The sequence below is a fragment of the Hordeum vulgare genome, chromosome 3H (genome assembly GCF_904849725.1).
Source record: "Hordeum vulgare subsp. vulgare chromosome 3H, MorexV3_pseudomolecules_assembly, whole genome shotgun sequence".
NCBI lineage: Eukaryota > Viridiplantae > Streptophyta > Magnoliopsida > Poales > Poaceae > Hordeum > Hordeum vulgare.
This window is the reverse complement of record NC_058520.1, coordinates 32,355,042-32,377,949: the sequence shown is the minus strand read 5'-3', so window position 1 is coordinate 32,377,949 and position 22,908 is coordinate 32,355,042. Positions and strand designations below refer to the sequence as shown.

The 22,908-nt window shown below is 45.7% G+C and overlaps 3 protein-coding genes, 1 long non-coding RNA gene and 2 pseudogenes across 4 annotated transcripts; 5 read left to right on the top strand and 1 right to left on the bottom strand.

Moving 5' to 3' along the window:
* Positions 1-5,254: 5,254 nt before the first annotated feature.
* Positions 5,255-6,710, bottom strand: LOC123441437 (annotated as a pseudogene).
* Positions 6,711-7,434: 724 nt separating this feature from the next.
* LOC123442798 lies at positions 7,435-11,191 on the top strand. The gene is made up of 6 exons (XM_045118944.1): positions 7,435-7,649; positions 7,724-7,858; positions 8,021-8,098; positions 8,448-8,674; positions 8,860-8,907; positions 10,839-11,191. The coding sequence occupies exons 1-6, from the start codon at positions 7,520-7,522 to the stop codon at positions 10,998-11,000; spliced, it is 780 nt and encodes a 259-aa protein (XP_044974879.1). The 5' UTR covers positions 7,435-7,519; the 3' UTR covers positions 11,001-11,191.
* An 806-nt stretch (positions 11,192-11,997) lies between these two features.
* Positions 11,998-13,569, top strand: LOC123442800 (universal stress protein PHOS32-like). Its single transcript, XM_045118945.1, has 4 exons — positions 11,998-12,345; positions 12,553-12,662; positions 12,786-12,904; positions 13,104-13,569. Exons 1-4 carry the CDS (start codon positions 12,171-12,173, stop codon positions 13,180-13,182), a joined length of 483 nt encoding a protein of 160 aa, XP_044974880.1. The 5' UTR covers positions 11,998-12,170; the 3' UTR covers positions 13,183-13,569.
* A 424-nt stretch (positions 13,570-13,993) lies between these two features.
* On the top strand, positions 13,994-16,362 carry LOC123442797 (pentatricopeptide repeat-containing protein At1g66345, mitochondrial). Its single transcript, XM_045118943.1, has one exon. The coding sequence runs from the start codon at positions 14,024-14,026 to the stop codon at positions 15,722-15,724; it is 1,701 nt and encodes a 566-aa protein (XP_044974878.1). The 5' UTR covers positions 13,994-14,023; the 3' UTR covers positions 15,725-16,362.
* Positions 16,363-16,859: 497 nt separating this feature from the next.
* Positions 16,860-19,063, top strand: LOC123442796. The gene is made up of 3 exons (XR_006630530.1): positions 16,860-17,305; positions 17,400-17,559; positions 18,537-19,063. It is a non-coding gene; the product is annotated as an uncharacterized LOC123442796 (long non-coding RNA).
* Positions 19,064-19,683: 620 nt separating this feature from the next.
* LOC123439422 lies at positions 19,684-22,592 on the top strand (annotated as a pseudogene).
* Positions 22,593-22,908: the final 316 nt, after the last annotated feature.

Genomic DNA, 22,908 nt, shown 5'->3' with positions numbered 1-22,908 from the left:
CACAAGGCGTCTGAAGACGTGATACCTGACCCAGATCCAGTTGTTGTCACTGATACCGGTTTTCCAAACCTGCATCCGCGGTTTTAACCAAGCATGCACCCAAAGATGCCCTGGTCTTTGCAGAGAAGGACATTACGAAACTGAAGCTTCCCAATTATGAGAAACTGGAGTTTGATGAACTGTACTCTGGTTTGTGAGCCGCCTGGAGACGAGCCATGAAATGGAAAAAAGCTTGGTTAACATGATGCGAAGAAAATATGAGGTATGATACCTGTTAACCTTCTTGACATGTCCTCCCATTAGCCCTCCAAAGGGCGAGTCATCATTGACGAATCGTGCTTTGTACAATCTTGCAACGTGTAGCCCCCAAAGGCCGGGCCATCTTTTTAAAGATGAGCCGGATCTTTTAGTTTGTACTTGAAGAAGGGTCGGGTCATCTTTTTAAAGATGAGCCGAGTATTTAGCATATATTTGAAGAAAGCTTCGACCTGTACCCCCCAAGGGCCGGACCATGTTTTTAAAGATGAGCCGAGTCTTTAACATATATTTGAAGAAAGCTTCAACCTGTAGCCCCCGAGGGTCGGGTCATCTTTTTGAAGATGAGCCGGGTCTTTAGCATATATTTGAAGAAAGCTTCAACCTGTAGCCCCCGAGGGCCGGGTCATCTTTTTTAAGATGAACCGGGTCTTTAGCATATATTTGAAGAAAGCTTCGACCTGTAGCCCCCAAGGGCCGGGTCATCTTTTTAAAGATGAGTCGGGTCTTGCTTGAAGGTATTACCTTAGAAAAAATGAATCATACATTAGCCCCCAAGTGTCAGGGATGTTGCTTGCAATGTGCATGAAACTTGCTTTCCCTGGTGTTTTGCAGGAATCATTGACTCGGGCCGACTCAATTGTGGCCGGCTTGAATCAAAGTCTGGTTGAGCAGCAAGACGCTCGAGCTAAATTTGAAGAGAAGCTTCGCCTTGCACTGGCTGACATGGAAAAAATGAAGGCAGAGCACAGAGAGCTTGAGAACAAGGCCAACACTGAGCAAGCCGCCTTACTGAAAAGGGCGGAACAGGCCGAAGAGAAGATGAAAGCCGCCGTGTAAGAACTGTCCGGATTAAAACATCATATCTCTTTAGATGGCCCATGCTGTGTTTGGTAAGTATCCACTTTTTCCTTCTAAAGTCATGTTGTAAGATCTTCGAGCGACTTATGATCGTGCATCTTTACTGCAGGTCCTCGAGCCGCCACTCTTGAGGATGATTGCATTTTAAAATTGAAGGCAATCTATACCTTGACAGAGCAACTGTACACTGGTGGCGTGATGACTATGAAGGCCATCATGGGCGACAAAGAGCCCATAAATTCAATCAAGCATATGTTGGGATGCTTGTCCATGCTGCCACCCCAGATAGAGGAGCTGAAGAGGTCAGCCGCCCGTAAAGGAGCATTGACCACCTTGAGCCGGTGCTTGGCCTATGCTCCAGAGCTTAAGCCGGAGGAAATAACTGGGGGATTTCTAGAGCTTAAAAATGACGGGTCAGAGTTTACTGAAGAAGATTACCATCATTGTGTGAAAGAATCTCGCTTCGCGGCGACTCAACTGACAGCCGGACTGGATTTAACCAAATATCAGGCAGCTTATGATGAGCACAACAAACGGATTACTTCTCCTTCATACGAAATCACCGTTCTGGCTCTGCAACGCCGTGAGCATCCCTTTGGCTCTGATCCCGATCTGTCCACCATCTTGACTGACGGGGATGAGTTCCATGCCTTGACCAATTGCAATTGGAAATTGGGCGACTTACAGATCCAAGATGGCGAAAGCTCGAGGCAGGATAATCCGGAGGCGGCTTGAGCCAGGAGTTACTTGAAGATCACCCGCGGAAATTAGTTTAAACATCCAATGCCGGGTTATGTCACCTGTTATGGCCTTCTGAGCCATGTAATAGACTAGAGACGGAAACAATATTATGATACAACTGTACCTTTTGCTGATTTTGAAGTCTCACCCTTTCATTAATATGAATCGCCTTACCGGGCGCTTTTGCCATGTCTGACAGATAATCACTTCCCCTGTTTGTCAGAGAAGAAGTGATAAGCCGGCTCAGTGAGTCGCGGCGGTTTAGAATGGAGTTTTTATAAAACTCTTAGCTATGCTACAAAGATACTTTGTAGTCATAAAGGTTGCCGGCTCAATGAGTCACGACAGGGTAGGACGAGTTTGCAAGACTCTAGTGCTACCCCAGGAAGGCTTTTGCAACAGCATGAGTTGTTCAGACCGGCTAATCAGGCGCGAGTCAAGCTTCAATGAAGCAGGTTCAGTGAATCCATGGTTTGTCTATTTTCCATATGCTGGCTCCCGCTAGCACCCTTCATGTTTTAACCTAGGCAAGTTCAGGGTCCAAAAAGTGGATTGACTCGCAAGAGTACATGGGACCATAGGGCGAGTCGCCAAACACACAGTCCAGTATAACCATTGTAATGCGTTAATTTTTCGCTAGTCAAGAGGGTATTCAGGCTGAACTCAATGAGTAGAAGCCCCCAAATGACTTATGATTAGGGAAAAGCCAGACGCAGGATTACAGAAGCGTTTACGCTCTTACTGCAAAACGACTTGGGAGCTAGTAGCCCCCCAAGTAAGCCGGCTTGATTCTCAAAACCATATAGGGTGCCTATGTTTGAACCGTGCAACGTGGCAACTTTGGTCCTCTTTGGCGTACCCGCATCCAGTTTTGAAATAAGCGCAACATGGCGACTTATGCTCTTTGATAATGATAGCGTCCATGCTTGGACGACTTATGAAACAATAAAGACTCATGCTCTCAAGAAGCTAAAACGGCAGAGACCCCGAAGTTCGTGGGCGTCGACTTTATTGCTATATATATAGAAAGAGATTAAAATGACTAAACTTTGTACACTGATAAGGAGCCAGTGGCTCTAAGTATAATAAAGCTGCAAGTGGGCAATGTTCCAAGGCCGGGTTGTTTCAACCTCTGTTGTCGGCCTATCTGGACGAAGATCCACCAGGTAGTAGGAACCATTATGAAGGCTCTTGCTGATGACAAACGGCCCTTCCCACGGAGGGGATAACTTGTGCATACCAGTATGATCCTGAATCAAACGGAGCACTAAGTCGCCCTCCTGGAAAACTCGACTTTTGATTCGGCGGCTATGATAGCGTCACAAGTCTTGTTGGTAAATCGCCGACCGTGATGCCGCCAAGTCACACTCCTCCTCCAGAGCATCCAACGAATCTTGACACGCCAGCTCGTTATCTTCCTCCACATAAGCGGCGACTCGTGGCGAGTCGTGCCTGGTATCATTTGGCAACACCGCCTCAGCTCCGTAACCCAAGAAGAAAGGCGTGTAACCAGTGGATCGATTAGGGGTAGTCCTGATGCTCCATAGAACAGAAGGAAGTTTTTCAACCCAACATCCCGGGGTACGTTCCACAGGAACCATAAGTCGGGGCTTGATCCCCCGCAAAATTTATTGATTCGCCCTCTCCGACTGTCCATTGGATTGGGGGTGTGCAACTGCAGAGACATCAAGCCGGATGTGCTCTTTTTCACAAAATTCTTGCATGGCACCTTTGAATAGATTAGCACCATTGTTAGTAATGATACTATGAGGATATCCGAAGCGAAAAATCAACTTCTTGAGGAACTTGACAGCCGTGTCTGCATCGCAACTACTGACCGGCTCTGCTTCCACCCACTTGGTAAATTTGTCGACCGCCACTAGTAAGTGAGTCTTTTTGTTGGAGGACATTTTGAAAGGACCAACCATATCCAGCCCCCAGACCGCAAAAGGTCATGTAATTTGGATCATCCGCAATTCCTGAGTCGGCACATGCATCTGACGCCCAAACTTCTCGCATCCATCACATCTGCGCACTATGTCCTCAGCGTCGGCGTGAGTCGTTAACCAGTAGAATCCATGCCTAAAGGCTTTGGACAACAAAGAGCGCGACCCGGCGTGATGACCATAATCTCTAGTGTGGATCTCATTAAGAATCGCACACCCTTCTTCAGACGAGACCCACCTTTGAAAAACTCCAGAAGTGCTTCGTTTGTGCAACTCGCCTTTATGTATAAACATGGATTTGCATTGCCAGATAATTTGGCAGGCGAGCAACTCATCGAAGGTAACTCGCCTTTATGTATAACCATGGATTTGCATTGGAATATTTCTTTTTGAATTATTGACGCATTGTGGTATCAATCTTTGATTGTTTGAATATTCATCCGAGTATAAACAAATGGATAAGACGGATATTTGAGGGATAGTGTGGATGGTGTTCACCCGGACGGATGTCCGTGGACAGCCCGAAATGGTTCAAGGACATTTGAGGGATAGTCTTGGAGATGCTGCCCAGAGAACATAGAGTTGTCAAAAGAAATCATAGTGTTTTTACTTCATTTTTGGGCATCCTTTCATGGGAAAATGGAGAAAAGAAATTCTCAGAAACCTTTGTTATATGGGTTGTTTAATTTGTGCAATTGAATATTAAAAGGACATATTTTTGTAAATGTTGCTTTTCATTGCTTATGGAAAACTTCTATCACTCGAATCTTTTGGAGATTCCTTTGCTTTTCATAGTGTTCATTCAAACAACCTTTCTATTTCGGGGTTTTCTAGGTTTTCTGAATAAGTGACAGTACGATGCAAGTGCCGTTTTGAAAAAAAGAATACTAACAAGATCTTCTGTCCCAACTGAAACAAAACAGGCCAAGAGCAGGCGTTGTTCCTAGGTACAGCCTAACAAAACTTGGACAACTCAATGGAATGTTGATTTATGTGCAGGCCAACAAATTTTGAGAATCATGTGTAAGCATAACAAATATCACGAGAAAAATATGTAGAAGTACACAAGTCTCCACAATCACTTTTTTAAGCTTACCACATAACTACTTCTGCAATATCAGTTTCACAAAGTTCGCTAATTTGGGCAGCAAAAACCTTACAGCCCAACGACGTAGGTAACTGAATTTCGGAAATATCAAGCAGAGGAAAATTAACTGCAAGAGCAAGAAATGTGCACCGGTAGATAGTTCGAAATCCCCTGCAGATGCTCTCGTACTAAGACAAAGCAAAAGGTCTAACAATAAAATTAAGTTCAGAAAGATAAGGAGAAGATGGAAAAACATAACGCAGTTGATGACAGGGACATCCAACTGATGCAGAGCCAGCACTCAGCAACACCTTGATCAATTCAGAAGAGGGTTTTGAACTGACAAATTTTGGAGGACACTTCATCAATCGCACGAACTTGTGAACAATTTTTCTAGCTCGCTGAGTGGTACAGACTCGGAGTATTGAACTGATCTGGCAGCTCCACGCATAGCCTGCTCAGAGACCCGGGAACAGCGTTCAATGATCAGAGACTCTAACTTCTGTGAACGTGCCAGCTTCGATACTCCAGCATTAGTCACACGGTCACAGACCCGGAGCGTGAGATTAATCAAGCATGGGGCACGCACAATGAACCGCAGCCCAGCATTACTTATGGCCTTGCAATCCACAAGCTCAAGTGTCTCCAGTAATAGAGCAGATGAGAGTGCCTTCATCCCCTTGTCATTAAAGAAGTTGGCACCCCTTAGCACGAGAACACGGATCGGGCAAGATTTAATGAGAGACACTAGGCCCTTCCGTGTGAAGCCTATTTCTGACGGGTACATGGAAGAACAACCTGAAAATGTGAGATCAACACTCTCAAGCATAGGGCAACTGAGAGATAGAGCCTTAAGGCTGTTGTTGGTAAATGCCGTCCTGAAAGTATCGTAATAATTCTGAGGATCCAGCCAAAGTGAGATGCTTTTAAGATGGTTGCAGCTCTGGGATAATGCAATCATGTCGTTGTCATTCAGACCCCGAACATACTCCAAGCGAAGCTTCTCCAGTGCTTTGCACCTCCCAAGCAGAAAACGAAGTCCTTTTCCTGTCGCGATTTCGATACCTGCCAACCTCAAGTCCTTCATGTTCTCACAACTGAAATCATACATATTCAGGCTATGAGGGTCGTATGAGGGATCATAGCCCTCACCAGGCCCAGCTCCATCATTACGAAAGAATCTTTTCTTGATTTCAAACACAAACTTCTGTAGATTTACCCATCCCGAGCCAAACTTCAGGAGGTCATCCTGGCTGATGCCCTCGCACTTCTTTACGACAAGCTCTTCCAATGATCCTACAGAGCCAAGGTACTCCAACCAGTCTTTGCTACCCACTTTATGGCAGTCAATAAGGTGGAGAGAAGAAAGACTCTTGCAACGAACAGCCACGGTGAGAAGCCCTCTTGAAGTTATGTTTGGTGTGGAGGTCAACCTGAGGGACGCTAGTTTCTTGGAACAGGCTAGATAACCAAGACCAGAGTCATCGATGTATGAGCAGCAGCTTAAACCGAGACTGCTCAGCGAGGGGCAGTGAGATGATAACACAGAGAGGCCATGGTTGCCCAACTGATTGGCATGGCCTGCCGTCCAACCGGAGTAGTCGATTTCCACTTTACACAAATTAGGGACCGGACGCACGGCACAGCGATGCCAAGGCTTGTGTAGCAGGGAAGAGGCCGCATCCAACACGGATAGCACCCCTCTGATCTGCCTCAATCTTGTGGAGCCGCTTCGACACAAGGGAAAGAGAATTCAGATCACTTGTCCTGGTGATCCTTTTGAGAAACTCTGCAAACAGTTCCTCCGGGAGATCCTCCATTGAGAAATGCATGGTAATCCTGTCCTGAGGTTCAATAGGCAAGCAGCACTGGACAGAAATTAATGAGATCAGAGTTAAGCGTAGCAGGGCTATAAATAAATATTATACCGGTGAAAATTCATGTTTTACTAATAAGGAACAACACTGAAGTAATTATCACCCCAAGTATCTGAAACTGTTAAATTAGTACTAACAAATAAAGAAGGGAACCAGAAACAACCAATCAGAAATATGAGTCTACGAGATAACACTGATCTGACAGATCGCTTGAAAACATCCTCCATGTGAGGACTGAGACCTAGGTGCCCCTGAGCAAGTTGCATCAATAGGACTGAAACTAGTATATAGTTTTTCTATCATGCTCCTTTAGATAGTAAGTCGTCAATACAAGATCGAAATTCTGAAAACAAGGCTAAAAACTAGGAATTCCATCTGTAGATCAACCATTCCAAATCGAAAGAAAGGAAGACATGATCCATATAAGCATCTCAAGTTGAGGAACCAACGAACCGAGGTTTGGAGCTGTTTTCTTCAGACGGAAATAGAGGAAAGGGCGCCGCCGTCAGCACGAACGGGAGAGAAGAAAGCCATGAGCAGTCGGCTTTATAGGCCCAAAAACCCTAACAGCCCGAACAGCCCAAAACCACTAATAGCCCACACGGCCCAAAGCCCGGCGAGACGGAACGGGAATCGGCAGCGGGGACGGCGCAAGCGGAAGCTCCCCGTTCTCGCCCCGCCGTCTCCGGAGTTCTCCTCCTCTTCCTCTCCTCGACGAAGCCAAGCTACCAGTGCTAGGGAGGAGGCTGACAATGGCGTGGAGGCGGCTGGCGAGCGAGGCCGCGATGGCGGCGCATCTCCGGCGAGGCGTACCCACTCCCCACTTCGCCCCCGCCCGCGCCTTCTCCGCCTCCTGCGGCCCTGCCGCCGCCAACCCTGCCCGTGAGTCCCTCCCTTCTCTGGCGGCCTCGTTCGTTTGATCCACGCGCTGACGCCCTCGGGTGACTCCCCACCAGTTCCCGCCAGGCACGCGTTGCAGGGCATCTGGTCGCGGTGTTCGGGCTCGGCCCCCGCGTTGCAGGCTCGCGCCCCCATGTTCCGACCTCTGCTGGCCGCGCGGGTGTCCACCGGAGTTCGTCCGAAGCTTCCAGGTAGCCTAATGGGTTAGGATCGTGCGCTACGGCTCAGCGTTTGTCAGTGCGCCCGTGACCATCCTTCAAGCTCTCCTTGTATCTGTCTCAAAAAACCATGTTTTGGTCTACAATGTCAGTTGACCAGGATTATTATGTTCATTGATTTAACCATTATTCTAGGTGTGGTGAGGGGATTTGGGACCGGCGGCACCGCAATTGCTGTCATGCTTTATCCTACAAAGGTCGCTGAGGCACAAGGTAATTTCTTGCCACAGACACCAGGCACATTAGAACGTGTGTGTATGTTTTTCCCTTCTAGTGCCTGCTCTCATGGAGAAAAACATTTAGTGCATTTCCCTGTTATGATTGTTCTTTTTCCTGGGCATACTTAGATATGATCTGGTAATTTGGTATGTATAGGACAGAGTTTACTGAAGTTCATACATGTCCTATAGTCCAATTTCATTCAGTTTTCCCCTTGAAAAACTTCATTTAAGTTGTTATACTACATGCTTAGACCTAGGTACAGATAATCCAAAATCCAAATGCTAGTCACTATTATTATCCTAATGCACTTTTTTCCTGTGTGTAATTGCTTGCATCGCAGAGCGACCAGCAAAGAGCCCATCAGAAGATATCACTGTGCTCTCACCATATGCGAAACAAGTTCTTAGGAAATTCTGGAATTTGGTCAGAAAATTTCAGCTGCCTATCGGTTTGATTCTTTTGATTGTGTATGGTTGGCGGAAACCGATGGTTCTTGCCATCAATACATTGCTTCTTCTCTACTCCACAAGGCCGGACCCCTACTCCATATACTTGTTTCTGCAGGAGGTTAGTTAAATGATCATGCCACCTTAGAGTTAAACATATTCACATTTACAGTTTGATGGTGCTCAATGTGGCATGATTGTAGCATCGTTTGAGGTTTATTTATGCTACCCAAAATAACAAAGTTATGAAAGGATGCTCTACGTTTTTCCTTCTTCTGTTAGCTGATATAACTTTCACTGTTTCAGATTCATCAAGGGAAGATGCATCAGAATCCTGCATTGTGGAAGGAGGAGGTGAGCTATGCTTTCCCCCCTAAGAGAGCTAGATTAGATATACCTGCATTTTGTAACACATTTTGGAGTAGTTTAATAGTTCTACATCACATTACATATGGAAGTGCTTTCCATATGGTCATGAACTTTCACTGACATTATTTTTAGCTTTTGCACAACTGAAAGGATACCCCTTTTTGGAACCAGTTCGACAGATGATCTTGTTTAGATCCTGTATCTGAAATACTATATTTGCTCTTATACCAAACCAGAATCCAGCATTAATGATATGTCTACCTTAGGTAAAGGTGATTTAGAACATTGACCAGAGGTTCATGCTTGTAGGTTTCAAGTTTTGGACCACTCATCTATCTGTAGTGTAAAATCTTTGAAGTGGTCTGATTTGTGTGCATTGTACTCCTTCCATCACTAAATACGAGACCAATTTTTTTTTAATCCCGGGAGGGTAGCTACCACCGTTAGATCCAGCATGAGTTCGGGCTTCAAGTTTCACATATTTTGTGTCTCAACAGTATGCAGCCTTCTACTCTCTGTAATGAACTAATCCGTAGGACCATATCTAGCTTTTACTAATTCATCAGTTCCATGCACGTGCATGATGTGCGCTGAAATGAATTCATGATTACTCCCTCCGTTCCTAAATATAAGTCTTTTAAGATATTTCACTAAGAGTCTACATACGGAGCAAAACGAGTGAATCTACACTCTAAAGTATGTCTATATACATCCGTATGTAGTCAACTAATGAAACCTCTTTAAAGACTTATATTTAGGAACAGAGGGAGTAGATGATAGTAATATCCATATCACATTAACCATGTCCTATGCATGACAACATTATACATTTGACTTTCTTAAGGTGTGAAATGAAGGTGTTTTACAGTGATGATGATTGGGGTGGTAGGTCCCTAGGGGGTACAACCATACTTATGCTTGCGTACATCTGGCCTTCATAATGTCATTGAACTTGACTCGCAAAGTCTGATAATGGAACATTGTATTTTAGGAAAATAGCACCCCCCCTGATTCCGTTTTAAATGCAACCGATAACATCATTCTGGTACAGTTTTAGGAAGCTGATAGAAACAGCGAAACAACGAGCCAAGCAACAATGGGTAGGACTCGGCCATGATCAGAACAACAAGCAACGTTCCTCCGGTGAACGACCTCATGCCCTTTCCATTCCCTTTTAATTTGTTCTTCTGGTCATAGTTTTCCAGAAGATCCCAGTTTCCTGGTAATTCCACGCGATGTTCCTGTAAACGCAGGCATATAAGTTAGCACCAGGCGTCTATTAGCGAGGCTGAAATCCAGCTAACTAAATTTCTCGTGCTAGAAAGATGGATATACCGGATCAGGTTTGATCTTAGCTCCTTCTACAGTTCCCCTGCCCTGGCTGAGTACAGGCCATCCTCTACAGGGCAGCGCTGTGTTAAGATCGTTATGCATACACTGAAATTCATGAGGCACCGATGGCAAATCTAAGATGAGTCAAGGCGACAGGCAGAAAATATTGGAGCATTTACGTCCTCTTGAACCAGATGATCACAGGCTTCAGCCTGTTTCCTTGTGCAATCTGTTGGCAATGGAGAGCAACTGCAGAGTTTGTCGAAGGGGGCGAATCCACGCTCAGCTCTCTCCTCATCCTCTCCAGGAGCAACAGGTTGTGGTCGAGCCGTCTTGAGTGAACATCTTTCCAAAGCACCTTCCATCTTCCAATGTGCGCCATCATCAGTTTCCAGAGCATTGTCGTACTGTGCCAGCTTTTGCCCTGAAAACAGAGTTGATTCTGTAGAGACCATATTTACCAGAGAGTTGATTCTGTAATATAGTTTTGGCAAGGTCAATCCATATGCATGGCAATATTTAGCTTCTCGGCGTTCTTTTCATGTACTAATTTAATACCTAAACCCTTCTTAATTTGTCTTCAGGTCATCCAGACAAGAAAAGTTGATACCGAAGACTACAAGTTCTTTTCTATTGGGACGGTCGAACTAAAGGACAGAACAGTACTGCATATGATTGGAATTCTGGGCAATTGGTGGATCTATCACGTGTCGTATGACAAGAGGGTGGAGCAGTTGTATCTGTAACTTCTCATTCCAAAGAGCTGGTTAATAACAGTAACTACGTGGAGTTGCTGACATCTGTAGGACTGTAGTAGGGGGATATTGACTCTGAATGTTTCGGAGCACTGCTTTTGCATGTAATGCTAAGAATGCTTTAACATCACTAGTTTGTCTGGAAGATCTAGCTTGACTGGTCATCCGCGGGATTTGTTTGATGGATGCATCGATTAACTTGTACTTCCTCCGTCCCGAAATAAGTGTCTCAAGCTTAGTATAACTTTGTACTAAATCTAGTACAAAATTAAGACACTTATTTTGGGACGGAGGGAGTATCTGCTTGCAGTGTGAAGTTACATCCACTTGAGCTGCATTTCTCTGCAGTTGTTATCTTAAGAAATAACATGTCACTGAGTTTATTTGGGATATGAGATCATGCTGTTGTTACCTAAATATAACAAGGTCTGTTGTCTCTTATTTTCTTCATTCTGCATGCCAGGTTGGGATATGAGTATATTATTATCTGTCTTGAACATAAGTGCTTATATTGTTATTGGTAATTTTCTTGCAAAGAATAGCTGAATGATGCATTTTATTTTACCAAAGGCCAAACTACTATGCTGCATCTAATTGGATTCCCCATATTGAAACACTTTATTGTCCTTTCATCTGTATTGGAAGCATCTGGTAGTATCTTATTCCTGATCAACCTGGCTTTTCTTTGCTTGCTGCTTTGGTGAGAATAAGTAAACATCAGAATTTCTATCCTCTTGTCCATTACCCGATGGTGCTACTTTAGTTAACCGATGAAGTAGAATCTGCATTCCAGTGCCAGTGGCATGAAAGAAACTGGAGTAAAAATTCTTTTTTGCTCCCTTTTGCTTTGCATCATGAATCTTGATTTGTCAGGCCTTTTGTACCCATAGGCTTCTCTAGCAGCGGTAAGCAAGTGGAACATGTCTGTCTCCTGGGGGAGGTAAAGTGGTGATAAGGAATCAGGCAAAGTAACAAGAGGAGAAAGATCATCGGCTCAGCCTATGTTTCCCCCCTCTTTCGTTTAGTATTTCGACTAATAACACTAGTTCTTGTTGTTATCTATTTAAGGACCTGACCGCAGCTGAAACCTCATTGCCATTGTTAGACAGACCGGTCTGGAAATCGAAAACCTGTTTGTGTTCATCTGAGCTTTGCAGGGACATGGGTGGGAGGAATGTTGGAGTTGCTGTGGACTTCTCCTCCTGCAGCAAAGCGGCTCTGCGATGGGCATCAACCAACCTTACCAGGAGGGGTGATCAACTCGTGCTTATCCATGTCAACAACTCCTACCAGAATGAGCAAGGAGCGATGCATCTCTGGGAACAGAGTGGTTCACGTAAGTCCAACCCCGGACGACTATTCTCGTTTTCTTTATCTTCAAATCCGTAGGAAATCCATAGTGATTGCTGCAGCATGATCGGTATCTCCTGTATTTGCTTCTGTTGGTCTGGGACCGATGAACAAAGTCTGTATGTCGGTGCTCTCCGTTGTGCCAGCATCAAATTACCATGCTTCTGAAATGGCAATTTCTTGTGGATTTCAGCGCTCATCCCTCTGGTAGAGTTCTCGGACCCCCATGTCACCAAGAAGTACGGCCTGTCACCGGACAAGGAGACGCTGGAGATCCTGGCCCAAGTGGCGCATCAGAGCGGGGTACCAGTTTTTTCATCTTTCATCCGCAGAATTTGTAGCAATCAGTACTCCTGATCAAATTCCTATGCTAGAAATTATTCCTGTCTGCTGACTTTCTTGTCGTCGAAACTATGTGGTTCGCAGGTTGAGGTCTTTGTGAAGATATTCTATGGCGACCCGACCAAGAAGCTGTGCGAGGCAGTTGATCTGGTTCCTCTCGGCTGCCTGGTCATCGGAAGCAGAGGTCTGAGCACGCTCAAGAGGTATGCATACACACAGATTCAGTTTCATGATCTTAAAAGTTGAAAAACGCCCGCTGCTCCCATGATCGTGCTCGACATTTAGGGCACGTTCGGTCCATTTAAAACCGCGTATGAGACAACATTGTATGTGACAATATTGCTTTTTTTTTTCTCGCTCTTGTTTGGGATTCATGTGACCTTTGTTGTTTGTTCGCGGCAGGGCTCTGATGGGGAGCGTGAGCACCTACGTTGTGAACCACGCGGCCTGCCCGGTCACGGTCGTGAAGGAGAACATGTAGCTGCAGCTTGCTACCGATGTATGATGATACATACAAGAAGATAATACCGTCTGCAAGAACAGTAGTAGTAGCAAAGCAACGTGTAACCAGTAACAATAACATGACAAAAAAAGTGTGCTCGGACGGTGGTGTGTTAAGGGCCGAGTGTGCTTTGTACTTCGCTTCTAGTAACAGATACTCCCTCCGTCCTAAAATTCTTGTCTTAGATTTGTCTAGATATGAATATCAAGTATTTAGATACATTTATTTCTAGATAAACCTAATACAAGAATTTTAAGACGGAGAAAGTATTATATTTTATAGCAGTACCGTGGAATTGGACTCTGAAAACTATTTGGAAGTTATGATGAAATTACATGAAATGTCCCTAAAAAGCTTGTGATGAAATTACACGAAATGTTTCTTAAATACTCCCTCCGTCCCAAAATAAGTGTCTCAAGCTTAGTACAACTTTGTACTGAAGCTAGTATAAAGTTGAGACACTTATTTTGGGACGGAGGGAGTAGGAAATTACATCGAGTGTGGGGTACAGGGTTATTTCGGTGTGGCAATCAATACCAAGATATATAGCAAATTGTACATGGTAGAGATACATGAGCTGACTACGACGATTGCAAAATAAAATCGTTGAGATTTCTTTTTTCTTCCATGACACAATCTTGTACCGTGGAATATAGTTCATCGTAGCACACCGTGGAATTTGAGGGACAGTTTGCCGTTTCTCATCTTGACCGTCCATTACTTTGATCGGACGGCGGACGAGGACCTTCGAGCCCCGATAGCCGCCGCTTCGTCACTGACGAGGTGCGTCTACCACGGCGGCGTCTCATTCGATGGCCACATGAACGCAGCCAAGTCCGGCGGCCGCATGCTCGCGCGGCGCGTCGTCCCGCCCCCCTGCCGCGGTGCCGCCTCCGCGGTGCCCGCGGCGACGTCGACGCCCCAGCACATCTCCCACTACCTCGCGCACAGCCCGAGGGTGACCTGGGAGGCGCTCTCCGCATCGTTCCCCGCCGCCCCGGCGCCCGAGGGGCACGTCGACGCCGTGCTCCTCTCCCTCGCCAGGAACCCCAGCCCCTCCTCCCCCGCCTCCGCCGAGACCGTCGCCAAGAACGCGCACAGCTTCTTCCACTGGTCCGCCGCCGCGTCGCCGTCCCCACACTCGCTCCGCTCCTACTGCCTCCTCGTCCACCTCCTCGCCCGCGCGGCCCTCATCAGCCACGCCTCCGTCCTCCTCCAAGCCGCCATCACCAGGCACTCCTCCTCGCCCGCCTCTTCTTTCCTGGACGCCTTCTTCTCGGCCTACGAGGACAGCGGCACCGCCGCCACGACCCGCGGCCTCCACCTCCTGGTGCACGCCTACGCGCAGCTCCGCCTCCCGGAGGAGGCCCTCGAGGCCTGCCGGTACCTGGCGCTCCGCCGCGTGCTCCCCTCCCTCTCCGCCTTCAACGCCGTGCTGCACGCCGCGCAGCGCACCGGCCGGTTCCGGGTCGCCTGGGAGGTGTTCGAGCTAATGACGCTCAAGCGGGTGTACGCCAGCCAGGCCACCGTCGAGCTTGTCGTCGGCGTGCTGAGCCGGGAAGGCACACTTGCCAGGACGGTGGCCCTCGTGGAGAGGATCCACGGCAAGAAGTGCGCGCCGGGCGTTGTGGCGCATGTCGCGCTGGCGCTGTGGATCTTCGAGGAAGGGAGGGCCGAGAAAGGGATCTTGCTGCTCAGGAGGATGCTGCAGAGGAACATGGTTTTCGACGACGTTGCTTACTCGCTGATGGTGCATGCCCACTGTCGTATTGGTGATCTGGAGTCGGCACGCGAGCAGTGGGACGACATGGTTCGACGAGGCTGTCGCCTGAACCCATTTGTGTATACTTGCCTCGTCGGAGTACATTGTCGTGAAGGTAATGTCAGTGAGGCCATGCAGTTGCTGCAAGAAATGCTGTCCAGGGGGTTGAAGCCGTATGATGCTACATACAGTCACCTCGTCACTGGGTGTTTTAGACATGAGAGGACAGGTGAGGGCTTGGAGTACTTCGACAAGATGCTCCATGAAGGCCTTGTGCCGGACATTGGCACTTGCAATGAGATCTTAGAGGCGATGTGTGGTGCTGGAGAGGTCGGCAAGGCGAACGAGTTGGTGACGGCAATGATCGACAAAGGAATTATTCCTGGTCAGGATACATACCATAAGCTCATTGATGGATTCGGAAAAGTTGGTGATGTGGAAGGTGTTGTCAAGATTTATTATGAGATGGAGCACAGGGGACTTAACCATGGCTCCGATTTTTTTACCTCCCTGATCAGTGCCCTGTGCCAGTGCGGGAATCCAAAGGAAGCTGAGAAGTTTGTGTATGTGATGGAAAGGAAATCACTGGCTCTGACAAGTGACATAAGCGATATGTTGATCAGCAGTTACTGCAAGAAGGGGAACACTAAGAGGGCACTTCGGTTATACGACAAGATGATTACACGAAGCGAGAAGCTAATCCCCTCTGCAGACACATTTATGATGTTGGTGAGAAGAGTCATCAAAGTAAAGACATAGTTCCCATAATACCTGATCTCGCAGCTAGATTATTGTGCTTGATGGGAGAAAAGCTAAAGGGGGTTGAGAGCTGCAAAGGTAAAGGAGGAGAAGGTTGCTATTACAAGATTCGTCTATGTATGGCACTTATTGTCACTTTTGAAAAGGCAGTGGTAACTGAGAACAGGAAAACTGCCCTACAAGTGAGGAGAGGGATTACAAGAGAATCCATTTTTTTTTCTTGCCTTGCAAGGCGAAGAATCTGAGATTCTAGTTGGATACATGTTATTTTCTGCTTGTGTGCAAGTGGATGAGGCCAACTTACCATGCAAATCACAATCAAATGGCGCAGCCCTTATGAGTCCAGACTAGATTATTCTCAACATAACTACTCTATGAGTGTTCCTAGGACCTTTTCCATGCAAACTGGATCACTGGATTTCTGTCTGTCTGTTATTTTAAGGGTTGGTTCTTCTGCGGAGAACTAATCCACTGGGCAGAAACCAATAAATTGGTAATCTTTTCCAGTATTAAACTGTTTATGATGATATACTGTATGATAACATTGTTAATGGGCTGAACAATTACAATGTCATTCACATGTCTAGCATCGTACAGTATCAACTATCAAACTGACTTTGAATTCACTTATTGATTCACATCTTGCTGATGTTCAGTGTTTTTATGCTTGTTACTCCCCCCGTCCCATATTAATTGACGCTCAAACGGATGTATCTAGATGTATTTCAGTGCTAGATACATCTGTTTGAGCGTCGATTAATATGGGATGGAGGAAGTAGTATGCAAAACCATATCTTTGCATGCCACTCAGTTGCTCTCATTCTTTAGGACGTTGAATAGCCTGCATTTTCATATTCTGACCGGAAGGCCTCATTTCAGTCCACAGTTAACTTCCTATATTTCTGCCTGACCTAATTATAGCTTGCCCTCTTGCTTTTGGCATGTTATATCTGTGTCTGTATTTATGCATGCATGCAGTCAACTTCTAAAATCCCCTTGTATTCTACTCCCTCCGTTCCTAAATATAAGTCTTTTTAGGGATTTCACTAAAAGACTACATACGGAGCAAAATGAATGAATCTACGTTCTAAAGTATGTCTATATACATCCGTATATAGTCTTGTAGTGAAACATCTACAAGGACTTATATTTAGGAACGGAGGGAGTAGTTCTCTACTTAAATACGTGCAGCCTGCAAGTGATATGGGGCTGCATGACTGTTGAAGGTTGGCAGTAGGATTCTGTACGGCATATGACCGATAGCATCTGTGTATCTTTCGGCGATGGAACATTAGCTAGTTTTGTTTGCTTGACTGGTTATTGAAAACTGGGGGCTTCTTGTTTTCAAAATCAGGCTGTTTGTAATAATGAACATGCTGCTGTCATGTGATATCTCTTAAAAAGATATTTGTCCTTGTTCAAGAAATACAAAGTCTGCTGCAATTTAGTTTGCAGTTCTTGGGTCTCTTGTCTAATTGCACATGTGTGTAGGTTCTGGGATATGACCCGGCATCACACCTCAGCGGCACACAGTTTTTACCGCGTTGGTTTCTACTGCAACAACCAATGTATCTCCTGCAGGTTTGTCACCAGCCAGACTAGTGCTTGATTTTCCACTTATGCTGCCACTCTGTGCTAGATGGCCACGAATCTTGGCTCTTAACCACTTAAACAGTTGGTGTGTGAAGAAAATTAAGCTGATCGTGCTCCGGTAGCGCTCGGCGCCGAGAGAGGGGGATTGAGCCGAGCAGGGGAGCGCCTTGTGGGAACTTGCACGCAGGAGGCGATGGCAGGCTGTGGCATATGCAAGGACACGTGGCGGCTGATGGATTCAGGTACGAAGTGGTCAGCATAACCAAAACCTATATAGGAATAAAAGTCTTCATTAACTTGCCTGCTTTTCATGTTACCTGTTACTAGCAAAAGGGCCCGTGCGTTGCAACGGGAGAAAAATAACTATAATCTTCAAGGATGCTGATCATATTATGTCCTTAAAATTTTAGGACATTTCTTGAAATGCATGAACATTTTTTAAATTAGCAAACATTTTTTTCAATTGCACTCAAAAAATAATACACAAACTTTTTCCTCAAAATCATGGACTTTTATTGTTTTCACCAACATTGTTCTCAAAATTATGAACATTTTTCTGAATATGGGAATACTTTTACAAATATCCCGAGCATTTTTTGAATTCACAAACATTTTATGTTTTCTTCAAAATTCTATTTCAAAATTCTCAGTTTTATAAGTTGCAAAAGTTTTTCAAAAGTCGATATTATTTAAATTTTAAAAAATGGAACAGAAAATGAAAATAAAAAATGAGACTATAAACAGAGGCACGAACTGTTTTTAAGATTTTTACACGGACTTTTGTTTAAAATTATTGACTTTTTTCATTTCACAGATATTTTCTAAAAATTTAAACATTTTTGTATGTGCAAACATTTTTCAAAACTCCTGAGTAGTTTTTATTTTATTATTATTATTTTATTTCAAAATTCTCAGTTTCTTAAATTTAAGAAAATTTATTTGAAGTTCTAAATTATTTAAAGTAGAAAAAAAGGAACTGAAAAGTAAAATAAAAAAACTAAACTAAAAGAACAGGCGGCCACGCATGGGCCGGCCCAAATAGGTGTGCTGCATCTTTTTCCAATGCCCAGAGCGTAATATAGGAGGTGCCTACATGGGCCGGCCCAGTCCGGAGATAACGTTTTCTATGACTTATAAGTGGCAATTGTGGGTAATTTTCATCAACTTTATGGGCAATGTTAATGACGGACGACAGAAACACTAATTGCTTTATTAATAGGTAAAGATAAAGATTTGGATCACCAATACTGGTTTACTTCTATCGTTGGGACTTTTAGAAGGCCAAGATGAAATTTCATCCTAGCTAAAAAAAAGACTTTCACCAGTGGTCCAGCGCCGATGGTGTTTGGCTAGACACCTTGGTTGGCAACTTGGCATGGTCCAGCAACGCGTCATCTCTTTGATCCAGATTTAGAGACTTCAACCTGGTCGCGACGACCATCTTCTTAGCGGCTAGCTAGGGCTTATGGGATAGTGAATGTTCATTGTAAGATAGTCATGAGCCGAGCTAAAGCTCAACCTGGTGTACGTCGCCACCGACTACCCCAATGGGTATCGCTCCCACCTCGGTTTGGCTCCACCCCTTGACCCCTTCAGGCTCCGGGTGAAAGTTTTGATCTGCAGCAGCGTTCAGGATATGTTTTTGTAATAAGATTTTATCAACACCTTGTACTGACCTCGACTGCTTTGGCATTTATAGTCGTGATGTAAAGCCATTCATCTAGAAAATGATTGCACTCTAGGAAATCTGAATTCTAGTAGTAGTGACTGGGCACTCATAATTAACAAACTCTCATTTATAAAAATAAAAATAAAAATGTACGTCCATTGTATCGAAGCACTCTTATTATCATCCATGGTATGGCATAAAGAGATCCCCAACAATTAATGGGCATGTGCCAAACATGGGCCATGGTCATATGAAAATGCACAAGGAAACTGATAATACAGTGGAATTGGTTGGTGCAGATACCAGCAGCATGCGTGCTTAGGTGTCAAACTGAATTTCCGATAAGGACACGTCTCAGCAAAATGTGACTTTAAAAAAAAAAAAACCCCATCTCATCTCTCCATTTTTATCCCTTTCTCTTTCACAGTGGGTCCACATGCCATCTACTCCCTCTGTTCCTAAATATAAGTCTTTAAAGAGGTTTCATTAATGGACTACATACGGATGTATATAGACATGCTTATAGTATAGATTCACTCATTTTGCTTCGTATGTAGACTCCTAGTGAAATATCTTAAAAGACTTATATTTTGGAACGGAGGGAGTATGCCACATGACCTGAGTGATGATGGGGACCATTCATTGAATGTATTTGAGTCAACATGGTCTGTAGAGGCGGCTAGCTCGATTACGACTTACTACAAATTTCCAAGAAGAGCTGCCAGCTCTCATTGACCGACTCTAGCAACCAGATGCATGACCGGTAACATTGTGGCGGAGGATTGCCACACCATACATACGATATCTCAAGCCTAGTCTGCTCTTCCCATCACCACATGTATGAGCAGTCTAATATTCTCTCACGAGCATCGCGTCCAAAACCATGTTCCAGATGTGCGTCATGGTGGTCTCCCTTCTCATCGCCTCAGGGTATGTTGCGGCTGCTAGACAACAACATGCTCGAATGAGAGGTATTGCTATGAACTTTCCAGTGCTAAGTTATGCAGTTCAAGCATGCATCGATCTGGAAATAACCTTGATGGAATGCTAGATGTTTGTGTTACTGCATGCCTGCATCTAATATGAATAGGTTGTTCAACAGGCTTTGTTTTGCCTTGGATGCTTGTGATAGCCAACCTCTGGATAATATGCAGCAGCAGTGTTCAGGAACAAGTTCTTCTGCCAGGGTTCAGTGGCTCTGAAGAAGAATACGTCGATAATAATGGAATTTTTCTGCTGTCCAATGGCTCTGTATATGGCTTCGGCTTTGTGACCAGTGGTGTGTCTGAGAGCCGCTCCTATCTTCTCACGGTGTTGCACCTAGCCTCCACTTCTGTCGCCTGGACTGCCAATGCTAACTCTCCTGTTTCTCACACGGATACCTTTGTGTTCGACAAGGATGGTAATGCCTACCTGCTGTCTCAAGGCTCCACTGTCTGGACCGCCAATCTCTCTGGCAAGGGCGCCTCTATTCGGCTGTTGGACTCCGGCAATCTTATAGTGCTCGGCAAAGACGGCTCTTCTCTTGTATGGCAGAGTTTCAGCTATCCAACGAACACACTTTTGTCTGGCCAGAGCTTCACTGTTGGGATGACCCTTGTGAGCCAGTCCAGCACGCACAACATTAGTTATACACTTGGATCACAGCAGGGGACATGATGTTGTACGCGGGCACCCAGAACCCCCAACCTTACTGGTCTGCGCTGCAGGATAGAAGGTTCATCGTGAACAATGATGGCGGCATCTACTCTGCAAACTTCAGTTCAACTTCGTGGTGCTTCTATGATAAATCAGGGTCTCTTTTATCAGAGTTTCTCGTTGTGCAGGATGATGCCCATGGCACGTTGACTGTTGTCCTCAGCAACGATGGATCCCTTTCCTTCCGCGTCCTTGTTCAGACTGCCTATGGCACGGACCCGATTACTGCCCCAACCGCAATTCCGGAGGACTCATGTGACATGCCAGCCCAGTGCAGCCCCTACTCCGTTTGCATTAGTGGAACAGGATGCCAGTGCCTGTCAGCATTTAGCACAGCACTTAGCACCTTTCCAAACTGCAACCCCGGTCTCATATCACCATGTAACTCAAAAGCGGACTTTCAGCTAGCTCAAGTGGATAGTGGAGTTGGGTACATTGGCACTAGGTTCACCCCACCCTTGGCTGGAACAAACATCACAGGATGCAAGAACGCATCCATGGGCAACTGCTCGTGCATTGCCATGTTCTTTGAGCAAAAGTCGGGCAATTGCTTCCTTTTCAACTAGATCGGTAGTTTGCACATGAAAGATAGAGGGGAGCCTGCTTCTGTATCTTTCATCAAGGTATCTAGCACTAACCATGGCTCAAGGAATGGCGGCGGGAGTCACACCGTCATCACTTTTGTCATTGTGGTCGGACCGTTGGCTGCCATAGGGGTCCTTGTTTATGTTGGCTTCGGCATTTACCGTCGTCGCTGGAAGCAACCTTCACCATCGCAAGAACAAGACGATGGGTTTCTACAGACGATATCTGGAGCACCAACGCGGTTTACATACACGGAGCTCCGAGGAGCTACAAACAACTTCGCTCACAAGCTTGGTCAGGGAGGATTTGGATCAGTCTATCTCGGAACACTGCCAGATGGGAGCAGCATTGCTGTGAAGAAGCTAGAGGGCCTAGGCCAAGGGGAGAAAGAATTCCGCTCTGAGATGACAACAATTGGCAACATCCACCATGTCCATCTAGTTAAACTCCGAGGATTTTGCGTCGAGGGGTCACAAAGGCTTCTTGCGTACGAGTACATGCCCAAGGGGTCTCTAAACAGGTGGATTTTCAGTACTACAGTGGATGCCCCCCTTCTAGACTGGGATACAAGATTTCACATTGCACTTGGAACAGCAAAGGGGCTGGCGTACCTCCATCAGGACTGCGAGTCCAAGATCATACATTGCGACATCAAGCCTGAGAACGTTCTACTTGGCGACAACTTCCATGCAAAGGTAGCTGACTTCGGCCTTGCCAAGTTGATGAGCAGGGAGCAAAGCCATGTTTTCACCAGGCTCAGAGGCACACGGGGCTATGTTGCGCCCGAGTGGATCACCAACTACGCCATCTCAGATAAGAGCAACGTGTACAGCTACGGGATAGTTCTGCTCGAGATAATCAGTGGAAGGAGGAGCTTCGATCCTTTGGAAGCCTCGGAGAAGGCCCATTTCCCACCCTTCGCTTTCAGGAAGCTGGAGGAAGGCGATCTTTGCAACATTGTCGACGCCAAGTTGGCGTATGATGATGAAGATGACCGGGTGGAGATAGCTATCAGGGTCGCTCTGTGGTGCATTCAGCAGGATTTCTCGTGGAGGCCTTCCATGTCGAAAGTTGTCCAGATGCTCGAAGGCGTCTGTGATGTGCCACAGCCACCGACGTCCTTGCATGTTGTGGACAGGCTCCATCCGAATGCTTTCGAGCCGACTGATAGTCTACTTTCAGCTGTGCGGCTGTCTAGTCCCAGATGACATACTGGAATAGATGACCGGTTGCGCCCCCGGTATGCAAGTCGGCTATCCCTTGTTTTGGCAGCATACTGTATTTATTTTTTGTTGTGGAAAAGACTTCCCATATATTCGTCAATTGTCATGGCACTACAAAGAACATCAGAAGTATCAAAAATTACATTCAGGTTCATAGATCACCTAGCGACCAGGGACGGAGCTGCCTTGTAAGGATTGGGGTCAATTGACCCCAATGAAATTAGCAAATCCTTCACAAACTAAGTACTAATCACTATTCATTTATAGAAGATGGCCCTATTAAACTTTGTTTCTAGCTTCATCTCTGCTAGCGACGATTACAATCACAGCGAGCTGAAGAAATCATTGACAAGACACTGTATCTATCAGTAATATAGTACTAGGCCACTCACATCATCTTGTTGTCGGAAGAAATC